The 22,388-nt window shown below is 44.3% G+C and overlaps 1 protein-coding gene across 1 annotated transcript in view; it reads left to right on the forward strand.

Moving 5' to 3' along the window:
* The window catches only part of BARX2 (BARX homeobox 2), a 50,014-nt gene that overhangs the window by 23,205 nt on the left and 4,421 nt on the right, over positions 1–22,388 (forward strand). Inside the window, exon 2 of the mRNA XM_005308593.5 lies at positions 18,642–18,939. Coding sequence (XP_005308650.1) covers positions 18,642–18,939 — 298 coding nt within the window. The remainder of the gene's footprint in view (positions 1–18,641; positions 18,940–22,388) is intronic.

The raw sequence follows: 22,388 nt of genomic DNA on the forward strand, positions 1-22,388 counted from the left end.
AAGGAAAGCAAAACATTTTGGGCCAAATGCTACCCTTTAGGATGTGCACATGGCCATGATGTAGGAGGGAGTGGATGGGACATGTGCAACTGAGGGCAGAATCTGGCCCTTTAAGTGGGAAATCTAGACTTATGGGGAGCAAACTCCATTCTCAATTACATCCGGAGTAATCCTTTGACTTCTATATGGCACCAAGGTGGCTGTATCTCCTCTAACCTTGGATCGATGGAGTGCATGGTAGCTCATGAGGACTCCTGCCTCACACTTCTATTTCAACATAACCTCGCTGGGAATCCTCTAACCTCAGCCATGGATCAATCCCCTCTGCCTCTGAGAAAGCCTTCAAACTGAAAACAAGCCTCATCCCTATTGCCTAAGCCTCATCCCTTAGGGAAGAAACATGCCAGTCCCGGCCTCCAATGCTTGGAATCCTGCCATCGCCTCATTTTCACAAGAGAGACCAAAGCTGTCACATGGTAACATTCTGGGCAGCATTAAGGATGTAGTACATGTTGTTCAAATGCAGATGGCAGGAGGGCTTGTTCCAAGTGAGCACTCTCAAAGTGGCCATTGCTCCTGGCATAGGTCCATCTGCATAGGGAGGACCTTGTTCTAATCTCCCATCAGTTTCGACACAGAAGTAACTCCATCAGCTTCAACAGAGCTGCTACCCCTAGTTTCCAAGGTGTGCCTGAGATTAGAATTAGGCCCAGAGGATGCAAACCCATGTCTATTTTTTACTGTAGTAGACGTGCCTGGCCTTATTCTGCTCTCACACCAGAAGGCTTGAAATCAATGGGTTGAAATCAATGGATCCGTCAGATCCTCAGCTAGTATAAGTCAGCGTAGTGCTGACTTCAATGGATCAACACCAGGTTCCACCAGCCAAGGCTCTGGCCCACAACGTGTTTATACCAGAGCAAAATTTGTGTCGGTGTGATCAGCCTTGGTGTGTTTGTCTATTTATACAGTAGCTAATTATTTTGCCTATTGCTTAACTGACATTTCCCTTCTGCAGATTAACTCTGTTGCAGCTTCTTCTATTATCCTCATACCGGCATCTATCTGCCTTGTTTTGGGGATAAAGGAAATATTCAGTAGCGTGGTTTGACCTACCCTCAACAGGTCTGCAGAATGAATGCAGCATGTTCTTTCCTTTGCTTCTGGGCCACGGCGCGGGCCAGCGAAATGGATGTGTTGGGACAAGCAGAATGAGAAATTCTGCCTGCAGATTGCAGGTATAACAGTCCTGGGTGTCCTGCCTCATATGGGACACTCACATTTCAGTGTTAGAGTCAGGGCAGGAGGAAGGGTCAGTGATAGTGCAACATGCTAGCTAAGACCCTGATTCGGAAAGACTTATGCACAAGCCTAATTTTGTGCATTGTGAATGGTCCCATTGAAGTCAATGGAACTACTTACACTGTGTATAAGAATGGCCAGACTGGGTCAGACCAACAGTCCATCTAGCCCAGGATCCTGTCTTCCGACAGTGGCTGGTACCAGACACTTCAGAGGAAATGAACAGAACAGGGCGATTGTCTAGTGATCCATCCCCTGTCATCCCATCCCAGTTTCTGGCAATCAGACATACGTTTTTCAGGATCAGGGCCTAAGTGTGTCATCTGCCCTTTACTGGCTGGTCTACACAGAGGATAAGAGCCTGCTAGTGCTACAAACAAAGTTACCCCCTTTCACTGAAATGGTACAGGCCTGTGTTTTGGTGCTAAAATTGTCATCAGTGCTAGAAGCCATGTTGCAGCAGTAGATTTTGATGAATTCGATATTAATAAATTTTAGCCATCTGAAAAATGAGATTGTTTTATATGTCTTAAGTCTATTTTGTTGGTGTACGATCAAAATGAGAAGAACAGGAGTACTTGTGGCACCTTAGAGACTAACACGTACATGTGTGTACTACTGCTCTTATTGGATGAAATGAAAACGGCTCATCCATATGTCATAGGTCTTATACTGCTGATGGCTAGGGGAGAGTCTCTTTTCATTCAAATGGCAGAGGCCTGAGGGTTTGAAGCTTCCTGTGTAGTCATGGACGTGTTACAGTAGGCTTGAATCTATTTGTTCTGAACACATCACATAACATTTAAAGGAAACGCAAAACTGACAACATCATCATCATCAACAACAAATGTCAGGACTGGATGAAATCCCAGAGCTAATGGAGTCTGGCCCCAGTCTACACTCCACGTGGCTATGGATTCCAACATGAATGCTCTGGACTTCTTTGAATAACACTGCTGTTGGCAGTATGAGTATCTTTATCCCTGCTGTATGTTGTTCTTTCATTACCCAGCCACAAGGGATTTGTCTCTCTTCTAATTGACAAACACAAAGGATGGGAAGGTTGGACAAAACTCGCTCATGTATCATTTGCATCCTTCTAAATTGCATTGTGTGTGCAGCTGTTCAGTCAAATCGCCCACCGTGTTTATTTTTGTCCCAGAGAGGAAACAGAGACGCGTGTTCTCTCTATTAGGGCAGATCGGAGATCAAAGAATCATATATGCAGCTCAGGAGACACCTTTACTAGGAGGTTTTGGGTTGGAGTGAGATTATAACAGGACAACATTTGAGATTATAACAGGCAAAGTTTTAACCAAAACTCAGCACATCTCTAGCAGATTTACACTGGCACCTGTTGAAATGTTCCTTTCATTTAATTCACAGAAAGTGGGGCGTCTTCCAAGAAAGCAAGAATTAAAAACTGGTCACTGGCCCAGGAGATAAAAGCATTTTCCACAAGGCCTGACAAGCCAATATTAAACGGATCTCTGTTTAGCGATAATTAAACTCTATTTCTTCCCTTGTGTCACTCACCAATTTGGTTTATGCCTCTGAAGCAGGAAGAGGCAGTGACATTTATGGCCAGCTTTTTGTTGGCACGAAAGACAAGGGTGGGCTTGTGAAACCTGAAGAGTGCTTTTGTGTGCGCTGCTAGTCAGCTGTCCAAAGTTAGTGTTTGCTTATGGCTGTTGTGATAACAATTAACAGAACAGGAAATAAAGGACTGATTGATTTATGCACACACAGCGTGATGCATGTAATTTAGACACAAACAATGCCATACAAAGTGGGAGTTGACCTGCCTTTCAAACGCGTTTCTAGGGGCACTTCAGGGTGTTGCTTTTCAACCAGTAAAACCCCTACCAGGCTACTTTCCGCCACACTTAGGGACAATGGGCCCGTGCAAGGGAGAACTCACCACAGGATGTGCTCCCCTTGCAGCTGGGCACGGCCTAGCAGTCTCTCCTCCTCTAGCACCTTCTGTTGATGGTCGCTCCTGCCCTGCAGCAGTCTGCTTCTTCTTGTGACTCAGCCCTCCAGCCTGTATCCCACCTCTCTCAGGGTAACAAAGTCCAGGCAAATAACTGTCCCAATCCTTATGTCCGGTCTTCAGCCCTCAACTCTGGGGTCACTGTACCTCTTCTCTCAGGACTTTCAACTGCCCTTCATCCCCTTCTTAGGGCCTCCCACTACACTTGGTTCCAGTCTAGGGACCCTATAAACCAGCAGCCCAGGCCTGCTCCATCAGACTGTGTGCTGCTACCACCCTACCACAGCCTGTCAGTGGGCCTCTCCCACAACCCCTCGAAGTTTCCCCCTTCTTTCAGGGCCATGACTCACAGACTCTTCCCTGAAATCCCCCAATAAACCCCAAAACCCAAAGTATAAACGTAACCCAACGTCTGCCCTCCCCAGGTTTGACCTTTCAAGCCTCTGAAGTTCCCCTTGCTCTGTTCCCCAGTTGAACGCCTCACAGGGCTCTCTCCCTAGGAGTCCAGATCCTGCCCTTTTATCAGGGATCCTCGTCACTGGAGGTTGTTCTACTTCCCATGGCTGCTCCATGTCTCTCCTGGCCTCTTGCCAGACTCTGCTACTCAAGAGAGGGTCCCCGAGGCTTCTTCTATGACCCTGCTGCTCTCTCAAACGCCCGGAAAGGGACTGTAGCAGCCTTTCCCTCTGTCCCTGCAGCCTCTTTCTAATCTGTGCTTCCTTTCATTATAGTCACTGCCCAGCTCCATCTTTAATTAGGCCGGGCTCACCCAGCTGGGTTAATTGGCCACTCAGGCCAACCGTAACCCTTTCAGATCTAGTATGGAAAGATTACAGGGCCATCGTTATGTCAGAATAAAAGAGCCTCACCAACTCAAGCTAAATCAAAGGGGGCGCTTTATTCCAAACTAAAAACATTTGCACACAGACTTGCACTGAAGTAACAAAAAGTGCTCATTCAAACCCTTATTATGGTGCAAGTGTGCATGTCTGTAGACCAGTCTCTGTTCTGACGGCCTTACGCAGGTGCACTGGCAGATCCCTGAGTCTGAACGGAGCTCAGTGGAACCTGTCACTGTTGTATATGAATGCCTCACGATCGTTCTAATGGGGAAGCATTATCCCCATTGTACAGAGGGACAGAAAGATTAAGTGACTTGCCCAACATCACCCAGGCAGTCTGTGGCAGAGCAGGATGATTGATCCTGGGTTTCCAAAATCTTCCTCAATGCCCTGAGGTTTCTTTTCATCTAACTGTCATCTGTGTAAGACAGATGGTTGCTGTGGGCTAATCTTGAGTACACTGAGAGCTGGATCTCCTCCATGCAATATTCCCTTCCTCACCCCCAATAAACAAGACTAGATGCTGTTTGCAAATCATTTCCCCGATTATAAGCATTTGGTTCTGTAATCTTTTGGCTACTTTGATTTACTAAACTCGGTCCATAAAACTCTGAAACCTAGAGCAGGATTTTATCTTGGTAATGGAGGAAATAGTTGGCCAGAATATTTAGCATGACTTAGTTCAAGAGAATGATCTTTAAATTGAAGTTAACTTGCTGGAGCCAAAAGGTACCTCGATTCAGACATATAGAGCCATGCAAATCTGTGGATATCCACGGACCATGTTTGCAGATCGGGGATCAGATGTGGATACAAATTTTGTATCTCTGCAGGGCTTGACAGACGCAGTAAATGGACTGATGGCTTGTATCCCAGTAACTTTCCTGCGTTGTCCAAATGCTGTGGTTTACAGAGATGTGCTTCCTCTGGGACTGACATACCCTGGCCTTAAAACTCCCTCAGAGTCCAAACACGAAAGGTCTGGAATAGGAGCTCATACAAAGACCCTCTGCTCATTTGGAACTGGTTCCAAATGACATGGCTTCAGGCCCATTCTTCTTTCTAGGGAACATAAGGGGTGACCCTCTTAGGGTTGTGAGCACCCCCCCCGATTCCCAGTGAAGTCAATAGGATTTGAAAGTGCCATGTGCCAATTGTAAAGAATCCCAGAAAGAGTCGCTTTCTTCTAACACTGATCAAGAAACTTTATTAGGATAAAGAAAATTGTGTCACCTTTAAAATTATTCTGCTTCTCTCTCTGTGTGTGTGTCATTGCTTCTGCCTAGAACCTTTCCCTCACCTGGGCTGCCTTCTGCTACAGATTTAAAGAAACAGCACACACCTCCTCTAAGATGGTGCTCATCACCTTTCAGGATTGGACCCATACGCAGCTATGGAGTAGAGATTATCATAAAGGGGCATATCCTTCCAAGACAGAGATTGTGGCTTGACTATATGAAGCAGGGTAGATTAATTAGGAAAGCAGTGGGTATTTTCCTTAGAAATGGTTAGTCCAGAGTCACTTGTGCTGTGACATTTGCTACATGGGATTTCTTGAGAACCAACCTGATGGTTTTCTTAAAAGCTACTTTGAAAAAAACATCCACCTTTATTTATAAATTTCCTTCTCCAGTGACGGCAGAACAGGCTCTGGAACGCTCTCCAACTTGACAGGGAGCTTGGGATAGAAGATGCTATACATAATAATAACAATTCACCTATAGTGCTTTTTCTATCCTTAGACCTCAAAACACTTTAAAAAGTGTGGCTAAGCACTATCATCCTCTGAGATTAGGAAACTGAGGCACAGAGTAGTTAAATGAGTTACCCAAGGTCAATGGCAGAGGTGGGTCTTCTGACACTAGGGTGACCAGATGTCCCGATTTTATAGGGACAGTCCCGATTTTTGGGTCTTTTTCTTATATAGGCTCCTATTACCCCCCACCCCCTGTCCCGATTTTTCACACTTGCTGTCTGGTCACCCTATCTGACACCCTCCATCCCCCATTCAGTGCCCCACCCATACTGCTTCCTGAATAGCACAGAAGTACAAAGCATTATTATTATTATAGGCAAGAGTTAGTGGCATCCTTCAGGGCTCTGCATTCAAGACCTTTATGGATTTTGGATTGTGTATATTAAAGTAGAGTTAGACGCAGGGGGATGAGCTATCTAATGCAGGGTTTTATACCGAGTTACCTTTGCTGCAGTCACCTAGCTGAGCGCTTGCTCTGGGAGTTTCTTAGACTTGTCCCATGTTCTGGGCTAATTAGTTAATGTCTGTGCAGCTCCTTGAAGATGTAAAAAGCATGGCATAAATATTAAATGTAATTATAAGCAAGTAAGTATTAATTATCCTTCTGGTTAGATTTTGTTAAGGCCTCCAAAGACCTTGAGGCATGGGTGCCTCAATACATTCACACTTATTAATTAGTATTATTATGTAACCATTATACAGAAACATTGAGTTGATAAGTTGCTAATGAGGATGGGCCTGAATCAAAGCCCTGGCTCTCATCAGCTCCAAACTTTGGGGAAATTTCATGTGCGGGTCAACTCCTAAATTGGGCCAAACCCTCCAGAACTTTGGGAACGTTCAGCTATGGAACTGGATCTGAATTTGTCACTAAGTCCTATGCCTAGTAGATAAATATATATGCAGTTGATTTTTATGGGTTTATTTATTTGCATTTAATTTCTGTGAAGCACATTGAAGAAGAGCGCTGTTTAATTGCGAGGTATTATTATACTAACAACAACAATTAATATTTACACAGATTAGGATAGTTAGACTTCTGCTTGCAATTGATTCCAGGTGCAGAGTTGACACAAAATTGAAATCTGCTTTTAAAAACTGTGACCTTTACCTCTTACTTAGTCAACTACTTTCAGCTCTTTAGACTCTACAGTGACATTTACTGTAGGAAGCCCTAAGATAGCTTAGGGGTTTGGGGGAGAGGAATAGCTCAGTGGTTTGAGCATTGGCCTGCTAAACCCAGCTGTGTGAGTTTACTCCTTGAGGGGGCCATTTGGGGATTTAGTTGGGGATTGGTCCTGCTTTGAGAAGGGGGCTGGACTAGATGACCTCCTGAGGTCCTTTCCAACCCTGATATTCTATGATTCTCTAATAGCTGGATACCAGTATATCCACACTTTCCCTTCCCTGTCTCCTTCCTCAATAGCTTCAGAATATGTGGCAACTTGCAATTTATGAGAAATGAACAATAACAGCCATGAATATTGTCAAGGCAACACACTGCAGAGCTGGGCCCTAATTCTCTTGTGTCTTGCACCATGTGTTGTCATTTACTCCAGTGCAAAGTGGATGTAAAATACCACCAATTCCAATCTGTTAGCATTTTTAGACCCTACATTGGAGGTGTGTAAAGCACTACACAAGGTGCAGGGCAACAGAGAATAGGGCTCTTGGTCAGAAAATCGCAACAACAGCTGAAAATGGGCATTTTAAAGAGAGTTTCCACAAATGTTTGTTTTCTTCCCATTCTCCTCCAGCTCAGGACACATGGGGTGAAATCCTGGCTCCATTGAAGCCAGTGGGGACATTGCCATTGATTTCAATGGGAATCAGGATTTTTCCCAAGGGAGAGAAACCACTTGTTACTGAGAAGCCCTTTGATACTTGATTGGATTGCATTGAGCTTTGGCAACACTTGTCTTCCTTGTCACGCTAGTAAAGCTCAGTGGACTGAAACTGAAACCGTATAGGGTGCAAGCTGTACCTGTGAACTCCAATGGCGAGCTGTTGGACTGTGCACCCAGCGAGGAACCTTGATGAAAATGATTCTCTGGCACCAGCGGGAATGAGCCTACGCTTTTATTTGAGCACTAACTGCTGCACGTTTCCCTCCAGCCTCCATGAGACTGATGATTCCCATGGCGCTGTGACCTTTGGCTGAGTCTTGGGGCTATTTTTGGAAACTTTCAGAATGTTCCAGGAGTGCCCTTCGCCGCTGCACATGTGCTGAATCTTAGCTACAGCAGGCCTTTGGGTGCAACCAAAAAACAGAGAGCCAATTAAAAATCCTGGCTGTGAGACCTCTCTGCTCATCCGAGTGACTGTGCTCCCATGTACCGATCCCGAGGAGTATAGGAATTGCAACCAGGTGCAGGCCTGGAATAAAGTAAACTCATCTTCAGAACCCGTGTTTAATACATAATAACTAGAGAAGGGCCTGAGCTGCAAAGCTGAGATCTGGTTCCAAGGCCTAGGTCAGAGGATTCGGATCCAGAGTTTCAGTTCAGTCCATTATACAGATGGGGGTCAGCTGAAAAATGCAGGTCTGGATCAAAATCTGAATTGTTCCTAAGTTCTGGGTTATTCAGATCTCAAACCTTGGTCACTCATCATTAGTAGTAACTGTTTCATGGCTGACTTCTAAACCAAGTAACTGTACACCCAGCAAGTGTGATTTACCCATTGTTACCCGACATGTGCCCTGTCTTCACTAGATTTTGTTTGGCCCTGTAATTCCTAACAGGTGCAGCTCCATTGGCAGAAACTGTACTGTACTGGTCATGAGACACACACAGACTTAGGTACGTTTACCATTGTATCATCTAATCCTATTAGGTGAAACAATGGTAACAACAGCTGCACCCTCTCTACACCACAGATGCAACCGCTGGAGTGAATTCATCCCTGATGTAAATCCACTCAGGCTCATGGTTTGAAACTAGGGGTAGACTTGGCTCTTTGTTTCTATGCTGCATTGTGCACTGTTTGGGCCAGATCCTCAGCTGGTCCAATTACTTCAGTGGACCTACACTGACTTACCCCAGCTGAGAATCTGGCCCCGTATCTTCAGTTATTGTAACCTCCTGGTTCATACTGATGAATATGTTGAGGGATCTGGTTAGCCCCAGAAAAGCTTTAGTATCTTAATTATTCCTCACGTTAGTTGGAATTTCTGTGTGTAACATTGTTGCTGTTATTCAAAAACCCGATGGGAACCCTTTAACTCTGCCTGGTTTGGGATATCTACTTGCCGAAACTAAGAGGGAAAGATATGGCATCCTGGGGAAAACTTAAAATAATTACTGAAGGTTTTTGGACGCAGCAGCAGCTGCTCCTGTCTGATCAAGTATCTGTGAGAGTCTGTTCTTAACATGATAGAAACCTTAAGGAAATTATCCCTAGAAGATAGCCCATGTGGCACAGGAATAATACCTACCATCAGCAGGTTTGGTCAATGGTAGTAACTGCTTGAAGGCCTGATCCTCCTCTCAGGCCATGTATACACTATGAGTTATGACAGTGTAGATATGCTGCTGTAGTGTGGCTGCTTCCTGTATTGACAGAAGGAGTTTTTCCATTGCTGTAGGTAATCCATCTCCAGCAAAAGCTTTGCGAAAGTCAAGGTATATCACATCCACCGCTTTCCCCATATCCACAGAGCCAATTATCTCATCATAGAAGGCAATCAGGTTCGTCAGGCATGACTTGCCCTTGGTGAATCCATGTTGACTGTTCCTGATCACCTTCCTCTCCTCCAAGTGCTTCAAAATGGATTCCTTGAGGACCTGCTCCATGATTTTTCCAGGGACTGAGGGGAGGCTGACCAGTCTGTAGTTCCCCGGATTCTCCTTTTTCCCTTTTTTAAAGATGGGCACTATATTTGCCTTTTTCCAATCGTCTGGGACCTCCCCATGTCGCCACGAATTTTCAAAGATAATGGCCAATGGCTCTGCAATCACATCAGCCAACTCCCTCAGCACCCTTGGATGTATTGCATCCGGCCCCATGGAATCCAGTATTGCTAATCTAAAGGTTCAAAAAGCATAAACCTGGACCCCCCTCAAATAATGAAATTGGTCTTAAAAATCAAGAGATATTTTAAAAAGAAATTATACATGCTGGGTTCTTTTTATTTGCCCTTTGAATTTTGAGACTTTTGGGTGCACTTGGGTCACTTTTTCTAACTTTTATCTGCAACCATAAGAGTTCAAATCATACTTTTTAAAAAACTGAAAGCTGAGATTCCCATGCAGTCCCACAACTCCAGGAGCCGGGGCCTACAACGCCAAATATCCTGAGACTTGTGATAAAATTGTGTGAACTGGCAAGACTGGGAATATCCATTGCAATGCATGGCTGTACAGGCAACCTAACAGAAGTCTGCGTGGCAGGTGTTTCTTTGCTTAGCCTTATGAATCAGGAAGAGGTGCCTATCTGAGCAACTCTGACAATCACCTAAAATATACTAATCCCCAAAGAAACAGACAGCATCTCCATATCCTAGAATAACAACTAAATAACCAGCAACACAGCCATAAACCAAATCCCCCTATAGATCACCCCCAACAGTACCTACTTCTTGAGCAGCACTTCCAAAATGATGAGCATTCTGCCATGCCCTGGAAATAGTGGAAATAGGTCATTAATAGACAAGGTCCTAATAGATGGTGCTCAAGAATCTGTAGCATATTTTGAGGCTAGGAACTGTCAAGAGATTTTTAAAAAGTATACATAATACATTTTGGGATCTTTTTATTTCCCTTCCATTGCCAGAGCATTTAGGGTACAGGTTTTCAAGCGTTTCTCTGCCACCACAAGGGCTGGAACCTTAAGTTTTATTTTTAAATAAAAGCTGAAATTCCAAGGTAGTAACCAAACTCCGACAGTGGGAGCTCCAGCTTGAAGAAAAACAGCACACATAGTGAGACTTGTGATAAGATTGCATGAATTGGCAACGCTGCTCTTCACATTCAGACCCCTCTTAAACACATGCTTCTCCCATGCTCCTTACCGTGAACCAAGCTTATTTGTGTGTATGTGTATTGACTTGTTCGGTGCAACAGGTGATCTTGGACAGAGAGCCAGACAACAGGCAACATACATATTATTGTCATTCCCCTTTCTCCTTGCCTTTGACTATGTGTCTGTGCATAGATTGTGACCCCCTCTGAACACCATCTTTCTCCAGCATTTGGAAGTCGCCTGGCAAATATTGGATGCTGCCCTGATTACATAATAAATAATTTATTATAGAGTGTGCTGGTCCTAATATGAGAACTTAGGTTTCCTTGTACATTTGAATATGGGTCATGAAGGATAGGGCCTATAAAAATGTAACGTAAGAGCTGATAAGACAGAATATAGGAAATGTCCTCCTGGGGAAGTGGGGCATCGTGTGCCTGCCAAAGCCTTGGGCTGCTGCGGCACACCACAAGAGGGGAGAATGCACAGAAGGGTTCTCTGCGTGGATTGAAAGAAAAGAGGCGTCTATGGATAATTCTGCAGCCAGCACCAGTGTGGCTGGAGCAGGGAGGGATACATGACTGCTCCCCATGCCAACAAAGCTGAAGGGAGGTGTTACCACTGCTGCCCTCCATCTTGATTTCTGCTGGGGGGAAAGGGGGTGCTTTAGTTTATGTCTGTGGCTCCATAGAAGGCCTGTTGGCAGAGGCTGCTAAGGGGGGTGGTGAAGCAGCATGTCCTATGCTACCTTGATCATACTACCTCCCTCCCCAGTACTGACCAGTTCTTGCACAGCACTAGCCCCCCGCAGTGCAAGAGAGAAACTGCTGTGACAGCCTATCCTCCTGGGGGTTTGCTCTCCAAGGACCCTGCACTAAGGTTTGCACTAGCGTTTTGGCTGCTGGAGCAAGCCGGGGTTAGTTCTCCTGTTGGGCCAGATCCTCACCTCCCACTTCAACAGAGCTTCACTAATTTACACCAGCTGAGGGTCTGGTCTGTGAATAACAAATGCTCTTGGGGTGAAATTCACCTTTGTGCAGAGAGCAGGCCCAAGGACTATGTACCACCTAGAGCTCACTTAAAGGCCAGATCCTTAGCTGGTGTAAAATGACTTGGATGCTGATGTGCATGAGCTGAGGATCTGGCCTGAGGTGGGACTTAACTAGACAATAGGCTTTGTGCTGGTCTTCTGCCCCAGGGTGAATTTCACCCACTGCCTGTTTGCTCCAGCGCTAACAGCCTCAGTGGGATTTTCAGACGCACTCAGCATTGGCGTAATCCTGCTCCTATTGAAGCCAGGGGTAAAACTCCTATTGATTTCAGTCGGAGCAGAATTAGGCAACCCCTGAGCGAATATGCAAATGATTTCTCTTTCCTTATTTCTAAGCAGGGCTGATCCAAAAAATTACCAGCAATTTTTGAACAGAAAATTGGATTTTTGATGAAACAGAAATTTTTGTGGAAAGTATTGGCTTTCTTAGAACACTTTCAATATTTTTGTCAGAAAAATGAAAAATTTCAGCCAAAATTTTTGGTTGCTGAAAACTAATTTCGTTGTTGTTCTCTTTTCAGTTTTTTGATGAAAATTCCCCATTTTCTGCTCAGCTCCATATTTAAGGTTTCTTTTCTTCTCTTCGAGGCTAGATCTTTTCTTCCTTCAGGCCGCCTGCACTTTCACCGCAGTCTGAAGCTGATGTTTCATTTGGAAAATGAACTAAACTCCTTTTTGGTTTCCTTTTGTTTTGACACTTAGGACTGGGCAGATTTATAGACTTTCCTGTGTCGTAAGTTCATTTTCTTCTTCTATTTACCTTTCGCTGCAGCGTGTTCCGAGTGAGATCTTATTCTGCCTCCGAGCTGAGCTGACCTGCCAAGGGGAGCTGATCCATAAATCTTTTCTTCCTTCGTCTTTCTTTCCAAAACAGAATTAGCTGACTTTGCCCAGGAGGAGAAACTGTTCTGCCATTGCCGGCAGCCAAACAGTGCAATTAATTAGTGCTTTCCCTTTTCTCCCCTAGTTTGTATTTGTCTGTGTCAAAGGTATGCAGCATAGATCGCACAGCGCCCAGAGGTACAGGGGAGAAGAAAAAAAAAAAAGATTTGTCTGAAGTATTTAATTTTCATGAAACTTTTGAAATGTGATCCAGTGGGGGTTGTGGTGGTATATATTTATCATGTCCAGTGGTCATAAGGAGTTTAATCAAAACCTTCCAACAGATGGTTGGAGCTGACTTCAGGTCGGTCTGATGAAAAGCAAGTGTTTTCAGTTCCTGTTAGTACATTTGGGCTCAGAAACGGCTCAAGGGAACCTGATTCTCCACTGGCTTGTACCTTGTGTTCACATCTGTGGGAAGTGGATGTAACACGCTGCCACAGGGATCTGAGTTATGCCTGAGAAATGAGCCTGCTTTGACTGGTAAAAATTCTCATTCTGGATTAAATCCTTTTGGGTAAATGGAATGATTTTCCTGCTGTTTTCTTGGTGTTCATGATGAAAAAAAATCCTTTTGAATTCTGAGTCTTTTTGTATTTTGTTATGAATATTTTACATGCCTCTACTAGGAACCAGGACTTCTGGGTTCTATGCCCTGCCGCGGAGGTAGTATGTGGCCTTGAGCAAGTCAGTTAACCTCACTCTGGCTCATTTATTCACCAGTAAAGTGGACATAGTAATATTCATTCATCTCATAGGGGCACTGTGAGGCTTGACTGATTTCTTTTAAAAACACTTGGAGATACTCAGACTAAATGTACTATAGAAATTCAAAGTATTATTATTATATGACAGCCCGTGGACAAATCAGCCTTAACATCTGGTCACTTCAGAGACAGATACAACCGGACAGTCCAACCGTTGCTGGTGTTGGGTACAGTGATATGGAGAAATCTATAGTCTGTATCCAACTGAAACTGTTCAGTAAGACAGAGCTACCGAATGGAAAAACAGCTGTCTCAGCTCCTTTACGTTTGAGACCGAGCAAGTCATGACAGCACTGAGCAGACGGAGACATTTGCCAATATTTAATTTGTTGTAGATTAAGAAATTGCTTCATTTCCACAATTACTGTGTCTGTCTAGAGAAGGATCCAAACACTTTTGAACTCTGCAATGTTCAGAATCTATATTTGGATCCAAACTTAGGGGTGTTTGAAATCCAGAACTGTTTGGATTTGAATTGTGCAAATGGCATCTAGATACCATAGTGACTGAAACCTTATCAATGGTATATCTAGATAGAACAGGAAGGGCTTTGCATCCAAACACCCCCAACCTTTGAGGCACCTCGATTCAGATCAGTTTGTACCCTAGCTTTTTACTTTATGACCTAGAGCCTAGATTCTTCAGTGATCAATGCTCTATAAATTTACCTAGTTAGACAGACCCATGGGGCCTCCTCAACACCTCACTTACACCTGTATGGCTGGGACTTTGGGAGTTGGGTGCCTGACTCCCTTAGGCTCCTTTGAAAGTCTCAACCATGTCACTCTGCTGGCTACAATGCCACTACTCCTGATGTAAACCAGTGAAAGAGGAGACCGAGGCTCATAGACTTTGACCTATTTTTGTAACTGTAACCTTCCCCCAGACAGTGTCAGTAGTCTCAGATCCCAAGTATCTTTCTGAGTGCTCTCCTTGCTGTATCTCTCAACCATCCTGCATGGCAAATTCTCCTTATTCCTTCAGAACTAGGGATGAGAAATCTGAGAAGCCTTGTCAGGTGCTGGCGTGAAGATGAGGCATCTTCACTGAATTATAGAAATGTAGGGCTGGAAGGGACCTCAAGAAGTCATCTAGCCCATCCCCCATGCCAAGACAGGACAGGGAAAGAAAGAAGCTTAAACATGAAGCTTTCATTGGGGCAGAGACCATCTTTTTGTGCTGTGTTTGTACAGCACCTAGCATAATGGGTTCCTGGTGTATGAATAGGACCCCTAGATGCTATGGAAATACAAATAAAAATGATTATTTACTATTATTATTAATAATGGTCAATTAAAGAGATGCTGTTACAATTGTTTGGCCCAATATTTGACCTACATTTTTTTTAATAGTCCTAAATAATAAATGAATAGAAAATAGTTAGAGCCAACAGCTCTGACAAGCTGTTTACTGCCTAGCACTCGTGAGCAGTCTGACAATAGCAAATCCTTATTTGCGACCCAGCACTCCTGGGTAACAGACCAGATTTTCCAAAGTAAGTAAGTAAGTGCTCCCATATAGAGACCAAAATAAATAGGCGCTGAGCTCTTTTGAAAATCTGGCGAGAGGTGTCACAACAGGATCTGCTGGGTGCTGAGCACTTTGGAAAATATGTCCCTTATTTTAGGGGCTTAAATGGGAGTTAAGCGCTTTGAAATATGGTCCCACTTGAGGGGACTGAGTACTTGAAAATCTGGACCCACGCTCTTGTGAAATCTGGTCCCTTGTGCTTCCCAGCATTCATCAGCTGTCATACAATAACCAACCATTGTGTCTTACCCTGCATAATAAACATACATGTATAGGCCAGTGATCATGGTACAAGGAAGGAGATTCCCTTTTCCCCTTTACATATTCCTCTTACCTAAGTAGCTTTCGGCAGTCTAAAGAACAATCCCTGACGTCTGAGTTTTTCCTAGTTCTGGGAGCTGTTCTAGCCCTCCCACTGTGCAGCCCTATGTACCACCCTTAACCCAAATTGGAAAGCAAATATGACTGATTGCTCTGCTATAAAATACCCTTTGCTAAGCTTCCTACAGGCCAGCCCCTTGTAAAAATGCTTCCCTCTCAAGGTTTCAATCAGCTGGAGCCTTTCAGAAGTTTCTGAGCTTGGGTGATTTATTGCTCTTTAACAATCTTGCTTCCCTGCTACACTGGAAACACGCAGGGGTGTAAGGGAGAAAGTATCAATTAGATGTCTGGTTGTGGCCAAAAGCCACCTATGTGCAAGAATAGGAATGGCATTTCGGGCTCTGAGAAAAGGTTTGGAGTGTGAGCCCTGCAGCAGCGCAGGGAGATCTTTGGCTCTATACCAGGGTTGGGAAGCTGTTAACCAAGACCTCCTGATATTGGAGTAGGAGATAGAGTGGGCCATATCCATTCCTGTGTTGGCACAAGGGATGGTGCTTGCCCTCTCCCTATCCTGGGCCTGCTGGGGGCTGTTAGGGGCCCTTGAGGGCTGCCCAATTATAGCCCAACTACTATGGCCCCCACGGATCATAGCAGCAGGACAAAGCATAGGACTGCCACCCAGCCACTCCGCCAACATCTTTGGTCCCACCCAATATCATCACCTGTGCCAGGGATTCCTGCCAGGCAGTGCATGGGTAGAGTTGGCCCCATGGTTCCTGCAGAGGGCCTCCTGCATTGTGGGTATTCTCCTAGTGGAGGGCCTTGCACCTTGTTTGCCCTGGTGTAGCTGGCACAAAGGAGGCTGCAGGCTGGGGGCAAGAACATCGCCATTCATAATCCACAGTGGCAGAGAAAGAAATGGCAGTGGCCAACTGGCAAGATGGTTCCCATGCAGTGGGAGAGGTTCTGCCCTCAGTTATTCCCATGCAACCCAGCTGGTGTCAAGGAGGCTGTGGAAGTATCAGTGAAGGCAGAATTTAAGACACCAGGCACTGTAAAGTGAAGGGTTGAGTTCTACCTAAACTTACCCTCTTTGTACAGCCATTGGTGGGCAAATCAGGGCAGAATTTGGCCCAGCAAGCTGGTAGATTTGTAAATCACCATTGTCACGAGGTGCCAAAGGATCCATAGAAACAAAACATCACTGTTTTTTCCCTCCTATTACACCAGTTAATGGTCGTTTGTAAATTCTTGCCGTGTCTTTTCTTGGATTTCAGGTCTTGTTTTTGTTTCAAATTGATTAAAGTTTTGATGTGGAGGGAAAAATAGTGGTAGAGATCACAGCAATTAGCTGGGTTTTGTAGATTGCTGCAGCTACTGGAGAGGTTTGGATAGCACTGCAATCATTTAGTCAGATCTGACTAAATTCAGCCATCATTCTTAGAACTGCCCTTTTTAAAGACTTCACCATGATTATGTAATTTTTGATTATCGAGCTGCTAAGTGCTGGCTTATTCTTTGGCTTGCTCTGCACTACTCACCATGGGGAGCGTGACTGATTACGTCTGACACCCCTGTCCTCTAGCTCCGAGGACAATAATAGAATCTAATCCTGGTTGCATGAACAATGAGATTCTGAAAGGATAATTTATCCAGAAAGAGAGAAACTCACAGGCTTTTAACAGCATTTGTAATGTGATTGCTCATTCTCTGAGCCAGATGGTCAACCCCTTACTCTCAATGGTGAAAAGTTGCTCATAGAAGTAGTCCCAATGAGGTCCACAGAACTGCGTGTGTAAACAGGTGCTCATCAGTAGGTGTAAGAGGTTCACAATCTGGCCCAATGATGGTACTCAGACCTGGCCTTTCTAGAGTACCATTTGTCTAAAGCTTTCAAAGCACTTTACAAACATTAATGCATTAAACCTTAACTCCCTAGGTAAATCTTAACTCAGATAAGGATTATTATTCCAGTGTTACAGATGGGGAAACAGGCACAGAAAAGTGATGTGACTTGCCCAAGATCACACAGCAAGTCAGCTGTAAAGCAGTGAATAAAATCCAGGAGTCCTGACCCTACATTTCTTGTTCCTATCGCACCACAATGAAACATACATCCCCACAAATTGGTTCAGTTTCACTATACAAAAGTGTCAGAGGATGCCTGATTTATAGAGTTTAGGAACTGGGATGCTGCTGAAGTAGACTCATGCCTGGGTTGGGAAGCCTGGATCGGAATCAGAACTTCCACTAGAGTTTGGGCATGTTTGGATTTGATGTTCCAATGGCCCCCTAGCCACAAAGATTGGTGCTTGAGCCAGAGCTGAACTTCTGCCTAGTTCTGAGGGTTAGTACAGCTCTGATGATCCAATCTGGGCCCATTTCTAGGGATTCATTCAGCGTCAACAGAGAAGGAGAGTTCCACTGGCTAAATGACTGATGGGCATAAAGTTTGGTTTGATTTCATCTCTGAGTGAAACTAGATGGTAAAGTGAACCATCTCTACTGCATATATCACTCAGGACTAGAACTGAGCAAACAATTGTTTTTTTGGTTTGGTGGCTGAACCTAACAATCCAAAAAAATCATCATTTTGGGTTGACCCCAAACCATATTTTGTTTGTTTTTGTTAAGTTTAGTTTTTGGATTTTTTTAAAACCTTTTTATTTAAATAGATCTAATTACATTTAGAAATGAAATCTTGTTTTGAAATGAAAAATCAAAATGTTTCATTTTTGAAAGTGTCTAAATGAAACATTTCAGACGTAAAAAAAAACCCTCATTGTTTTGGCCAAAACTATTTGCCCAGTTTGATCTGAATTTGCAAATAGTTTTGGGTCATCCCCAAACTGCATTTTTGGGGGCTAATAAACTCCTCATCTGGAACTACACAGCTCTACTTATGACTGAATTGATTAGTTATTAGTTGTATTACAGTAGCACCTAGAGAAGGCAACTAGGCAAACAAACAGTAGAAGACACTCTTTGCCTCAAGGATCTTACTATGTGAATAGATAAGACAGACAAAGCGGGGGTGGAAGGGGCAAGGTGGGGGGGGGGGGGAAGGAAATAGAAGCCCAAAGAGGGGAAGTGACTTGCTAAAAAAGGTCACACAGAAGGTTAGTAGCAGAGCCAGGAATGAAAACCAGGTCTCCTGACTCCCAGTCCAGGGCACTATCCACTGGACAATACTGCCACTGAACTGTACTTCTCTTCTGTGCTTCCTCCCTCCTAGGGTCCCCATCTCTGAGGGCATATCCTCTCATCTCCGTCATCACCCGGCAGCCCTCTGTGGTCCCTCACCTCGGCCCTGCAGCTCCCAGCTCCCGAGCGTTGTCACCCCACTCCTCCTTGGGAGCCACCAGCGCGGAGACACAAGCCAGCGAAACCCATGCCAGCAGCGAGTCGGAAGGGGAGCAGCCCACCCTGCGGTTGAAAAAGCCTCGCCGAAGCCGGACCATCTTCACGGAACTCCAGCTGATGGGGCTGGAGAAGAAATTCCAAAAGCAGAAGTATCTGTCCACGCCAGACAGGTCAGAGGAACGGGATGGGGGTGTGACTGGAGGTGAGGCTGGGAAAGTGGCTCCGGGGCCACGACCTTTAGGGTAGAATCCTGCCCCGGTGAGTTGCAGACCCAGGCTCATGCTACAGCACTACAAATATCTGTGTTGGTGTTCAGACTGGAGCCTGAGCTCTAGGAATGGGAGTAGGCTTCAGAACCGGAGCCCGGATGTCTACGCAGCTATTTTTCGTGCTGTAGCGTAAGCCTGAGTCTGTAAACCTGGGCTCTGAGACATGCGACTGCGGGCCCCTGCTTGCTGTGTAGGCGTACCCTACGAGACCTAGCCATCTACAGGGGATTCACATACGTGACACTCAGAAACCAGAGGTAAGGTTGATAAAACTCTGAGCTCACAGAGGAGAATATAGGGCCCAGTGCAGCCTTGAGCACTATGAGTGAAACCACAGAATCAGAGAACTGGAAGGGACCCCGAGAGGTCATCTAATCCAGTCTCCTGCACTCATGGCAGGACTAAGTATTATCTAGACCATTCCTGACAGGTGTTTGTCCAACCTGCTCTTGACCCTAGTGCAAAATGCACGGGTGACTCCCTTAAAGAAACACGATCTCCATTTACTCACTGCTTCATCAGGTACCTTTAACATTGTCTTTAAATACTAAATAGTGTCCCTGAACTACAGTCGCTTTTCCAAGGCGAGGGGACAGCAGGCACCCTGGAAACTATATCTGGCTCCTCCCTAGTTTACTTCTATTCATTTCAAATGCATCAGGGCACAGTCATGCACGGCAAGGGCTGGTTGGAGGGCACGTTGGCCGTGCATAGCAAGGGCTTTCTGCCATGGCATTGCCTATCACTACTACTTTAAAAGACACAGGACCAAAATGTTTTTTAAAAATGGAAAAAGCTGAGGTAGCAGAAGGGCTGCTCAGCCATTGCGGTGCTGAGTGCTCTCCAGTTGAATTGTGATGTCTTCGGGTCCGAGAAAGATGACTCTGCCATTGGTGGAGGACTTGGGCAGAAGACCAGATTTGATTTCAAGGCTAACTTTCCCCAGGCTCAAAGGTGACCTGAACAGAACGAATGAATGGAAACCACATACCGCGAGTATTGTATAAAGAGAGGGCTCGATACATGTGCATAGCAGCATGCATCTCTGCAGAGAGATACATGCAAGGAATAGAGAGCAAAGCTTTTTCCCCTGCTACACCCTTTGAATGGGTGCAGCATGTTTTCCCTCTCCCATGCTGGCTCAGTTCCACTGGCTAGTGCAGGTATGGGTGTGGGTGTGTAGGCAGAAACCCGCCCATCACCCAGCCCCTCTAGAGAAGCTAGTTCCACTATGAGCACTAGACTGGAGCAGTCTTTGCCCTCGGGGAACATAGAGGACTGTGACTGTGACTAGTCCATAAACAAAGAGGTGCAATGGGGAGCTGGGTTTGTTGTGCAACAGCCTCACTGCAGCCGCCAGTAGGGAAGGTCACAATCTCTCCCTGAGTGTCTCTCAACCAAGACTGTTGATGTTTATAGTTAGAGCTGGTTGAGATTTTTATACCTTACAATTTTCCCTTTGGAAAATATGGTTTTGGTGAAACTGAAATTTTCCATGGGGAAATTTTAATTAAATGTTCTGATTTCTGACTGGAAAACGTAACCCCCAAATATTCATTTTGAAATCAGGGTATTTTGTTTTCCAAAAACTAAAACAAAAATGACATAAGAACGGCCATACTGGGTCAGACCAAAGGTTCATCTAGCCCAGTATCCTGTCTTCCGACAGTGGCCAATGCCAGGTGCTCCAGAGGGAGTGAACAGAACAGGTAATCATCAAGTGATCTATCCCCTGTTGCCCATTCCCTGCTTCTGGCAAACAGAGGCTAGGGACACCATCCCTGCCCATCCTGGCTAATAGCCATTGATGGACCTGTCCTCCATTAATTTATCTAGTTCTTTTTTTAACCCTGTTGTAGTTTTGGCCTTCACAACATCCTCTGGCAAAGAGCTCCACAGGTTGACTGTGTGTTATGTGAAGAAACCCTTCCTTTTGTTTGTTTTAAACCTGCTGCCTATTAATTTCATTTGGTGACACCTAAAATGGTGACATTTTAAGCTGAATGAAATTTTTTGTTTCATTTTGAATCAATGTATGTCTAAATGACATTTTCGTTTTCACTTAAAATGTAGTTTCACTTCAGGTTTGGGAAATAAAACATTTCAGCTGTTCATTTTCAGTTTTTGGATTGGGGGAGTTTTACCCATTTCTCTCTTTTTTTTAAAAAAAGGGGGCAAAGATAAAAAAAAGCACGTGAAAGTGAGGAAAAACCCACTTTTCACATTTTTAACTGTTTTCCAAAATTTTCATGCACTTTCTCACTATTTTCCAATTTGTTTTCAGTTGGAAAAAAGTGTGAAATTTGTTTTCATTCCCATTTCACATACTTTTTACTCCACCCCCCAATTTTCCCAGTGGAAAAAAGGTAGAAAAGGTAATAAAAAAAAGGGGAGGGGGGAGAGAGGGGAAACAGAGAAAGAGAGAGGAAAAGTCCTGAAAATCCAGAAACCAAAACAGAAAATTGAAAAATTTCAGCATCCAAAAAATGAAGCAAAATGACATTTGAATGAAACAAAATTTCCATTTTCTTTTGCCATTGGGAAACTAAATGAAAATTTTCATTTCAAAACATCATTTCAAAATGAAACTAAGTGAAGATTTTTATTTTGTTTCTTTAGAAAATTCACACAGAAACCCAAAATATTTTGATTTGAAAAATGTTGAAGGGGAGAAGTGTCTAAGTTTCCCAATCAGCTCTAGTTATACTGAATTAGGCTTGTTTGACTGCCGTTTGTCTGGAACCCACACAAAGGAGATCTGAGACTACCCTTTGAGGCAGTGTGGCTCTGTGAAGTGTTTTCCAATGGACATCACATTGGCGTGAAAGCCAGGAGACTTGAATTCTGTTTCAGGCTCTGTTTCTAACCTGCTGTATGGTAATCTTGGACAAATTGCCACACCGCTCTGTGCCTCAGTTTCCCTTTTTGTAACTACTGACCTACCTCATGTAAAGAGTTCTGAAGCTTAGTGTATTAATATTTACAAAGTGATTTGAGATTCACATATCATGTCAGCCTAGCTTTTCGGGTTTATTCAGTGCCAAATGCATCACACATGCTAAAAAAGAAAGGGAGGTTTTTTGTTTTGTTTTTAAGAACTTGAATCACCCATGTGTCGGGATGCGTGGGGAGAAAATTGTGGGTTTAAATTACAGGAGAAAAGGTTGCCAACTCAGATTAGTTTTGCAAACCTAAAAAAAGTGTTTGAGAGGTTCACAAAATCTAAAACCCCACATGTCACCAACCCCTAGTTTAAACTACTTCTGAGGCCTAATGTTGGAAGGATTAGATTTTGATCAGTAAATGTCAGTGAATGTTGTTTTCACTGTACACACACAAACTGGCTAAAA

The sequence above is a fragment of the Chrysemys picta genome, chromosome 16 (genome assembly GCF_011386835.1).
Source record: "Chrysemys picta bellii isolate R12L10 chromosome 16, ASM1138683v2, whole genome shotgun sequence".
NCBI lineage: Eukaryota > Metazoa > Chordata > Testudines > Emydidae > Chrysemys > Chrysemys picta.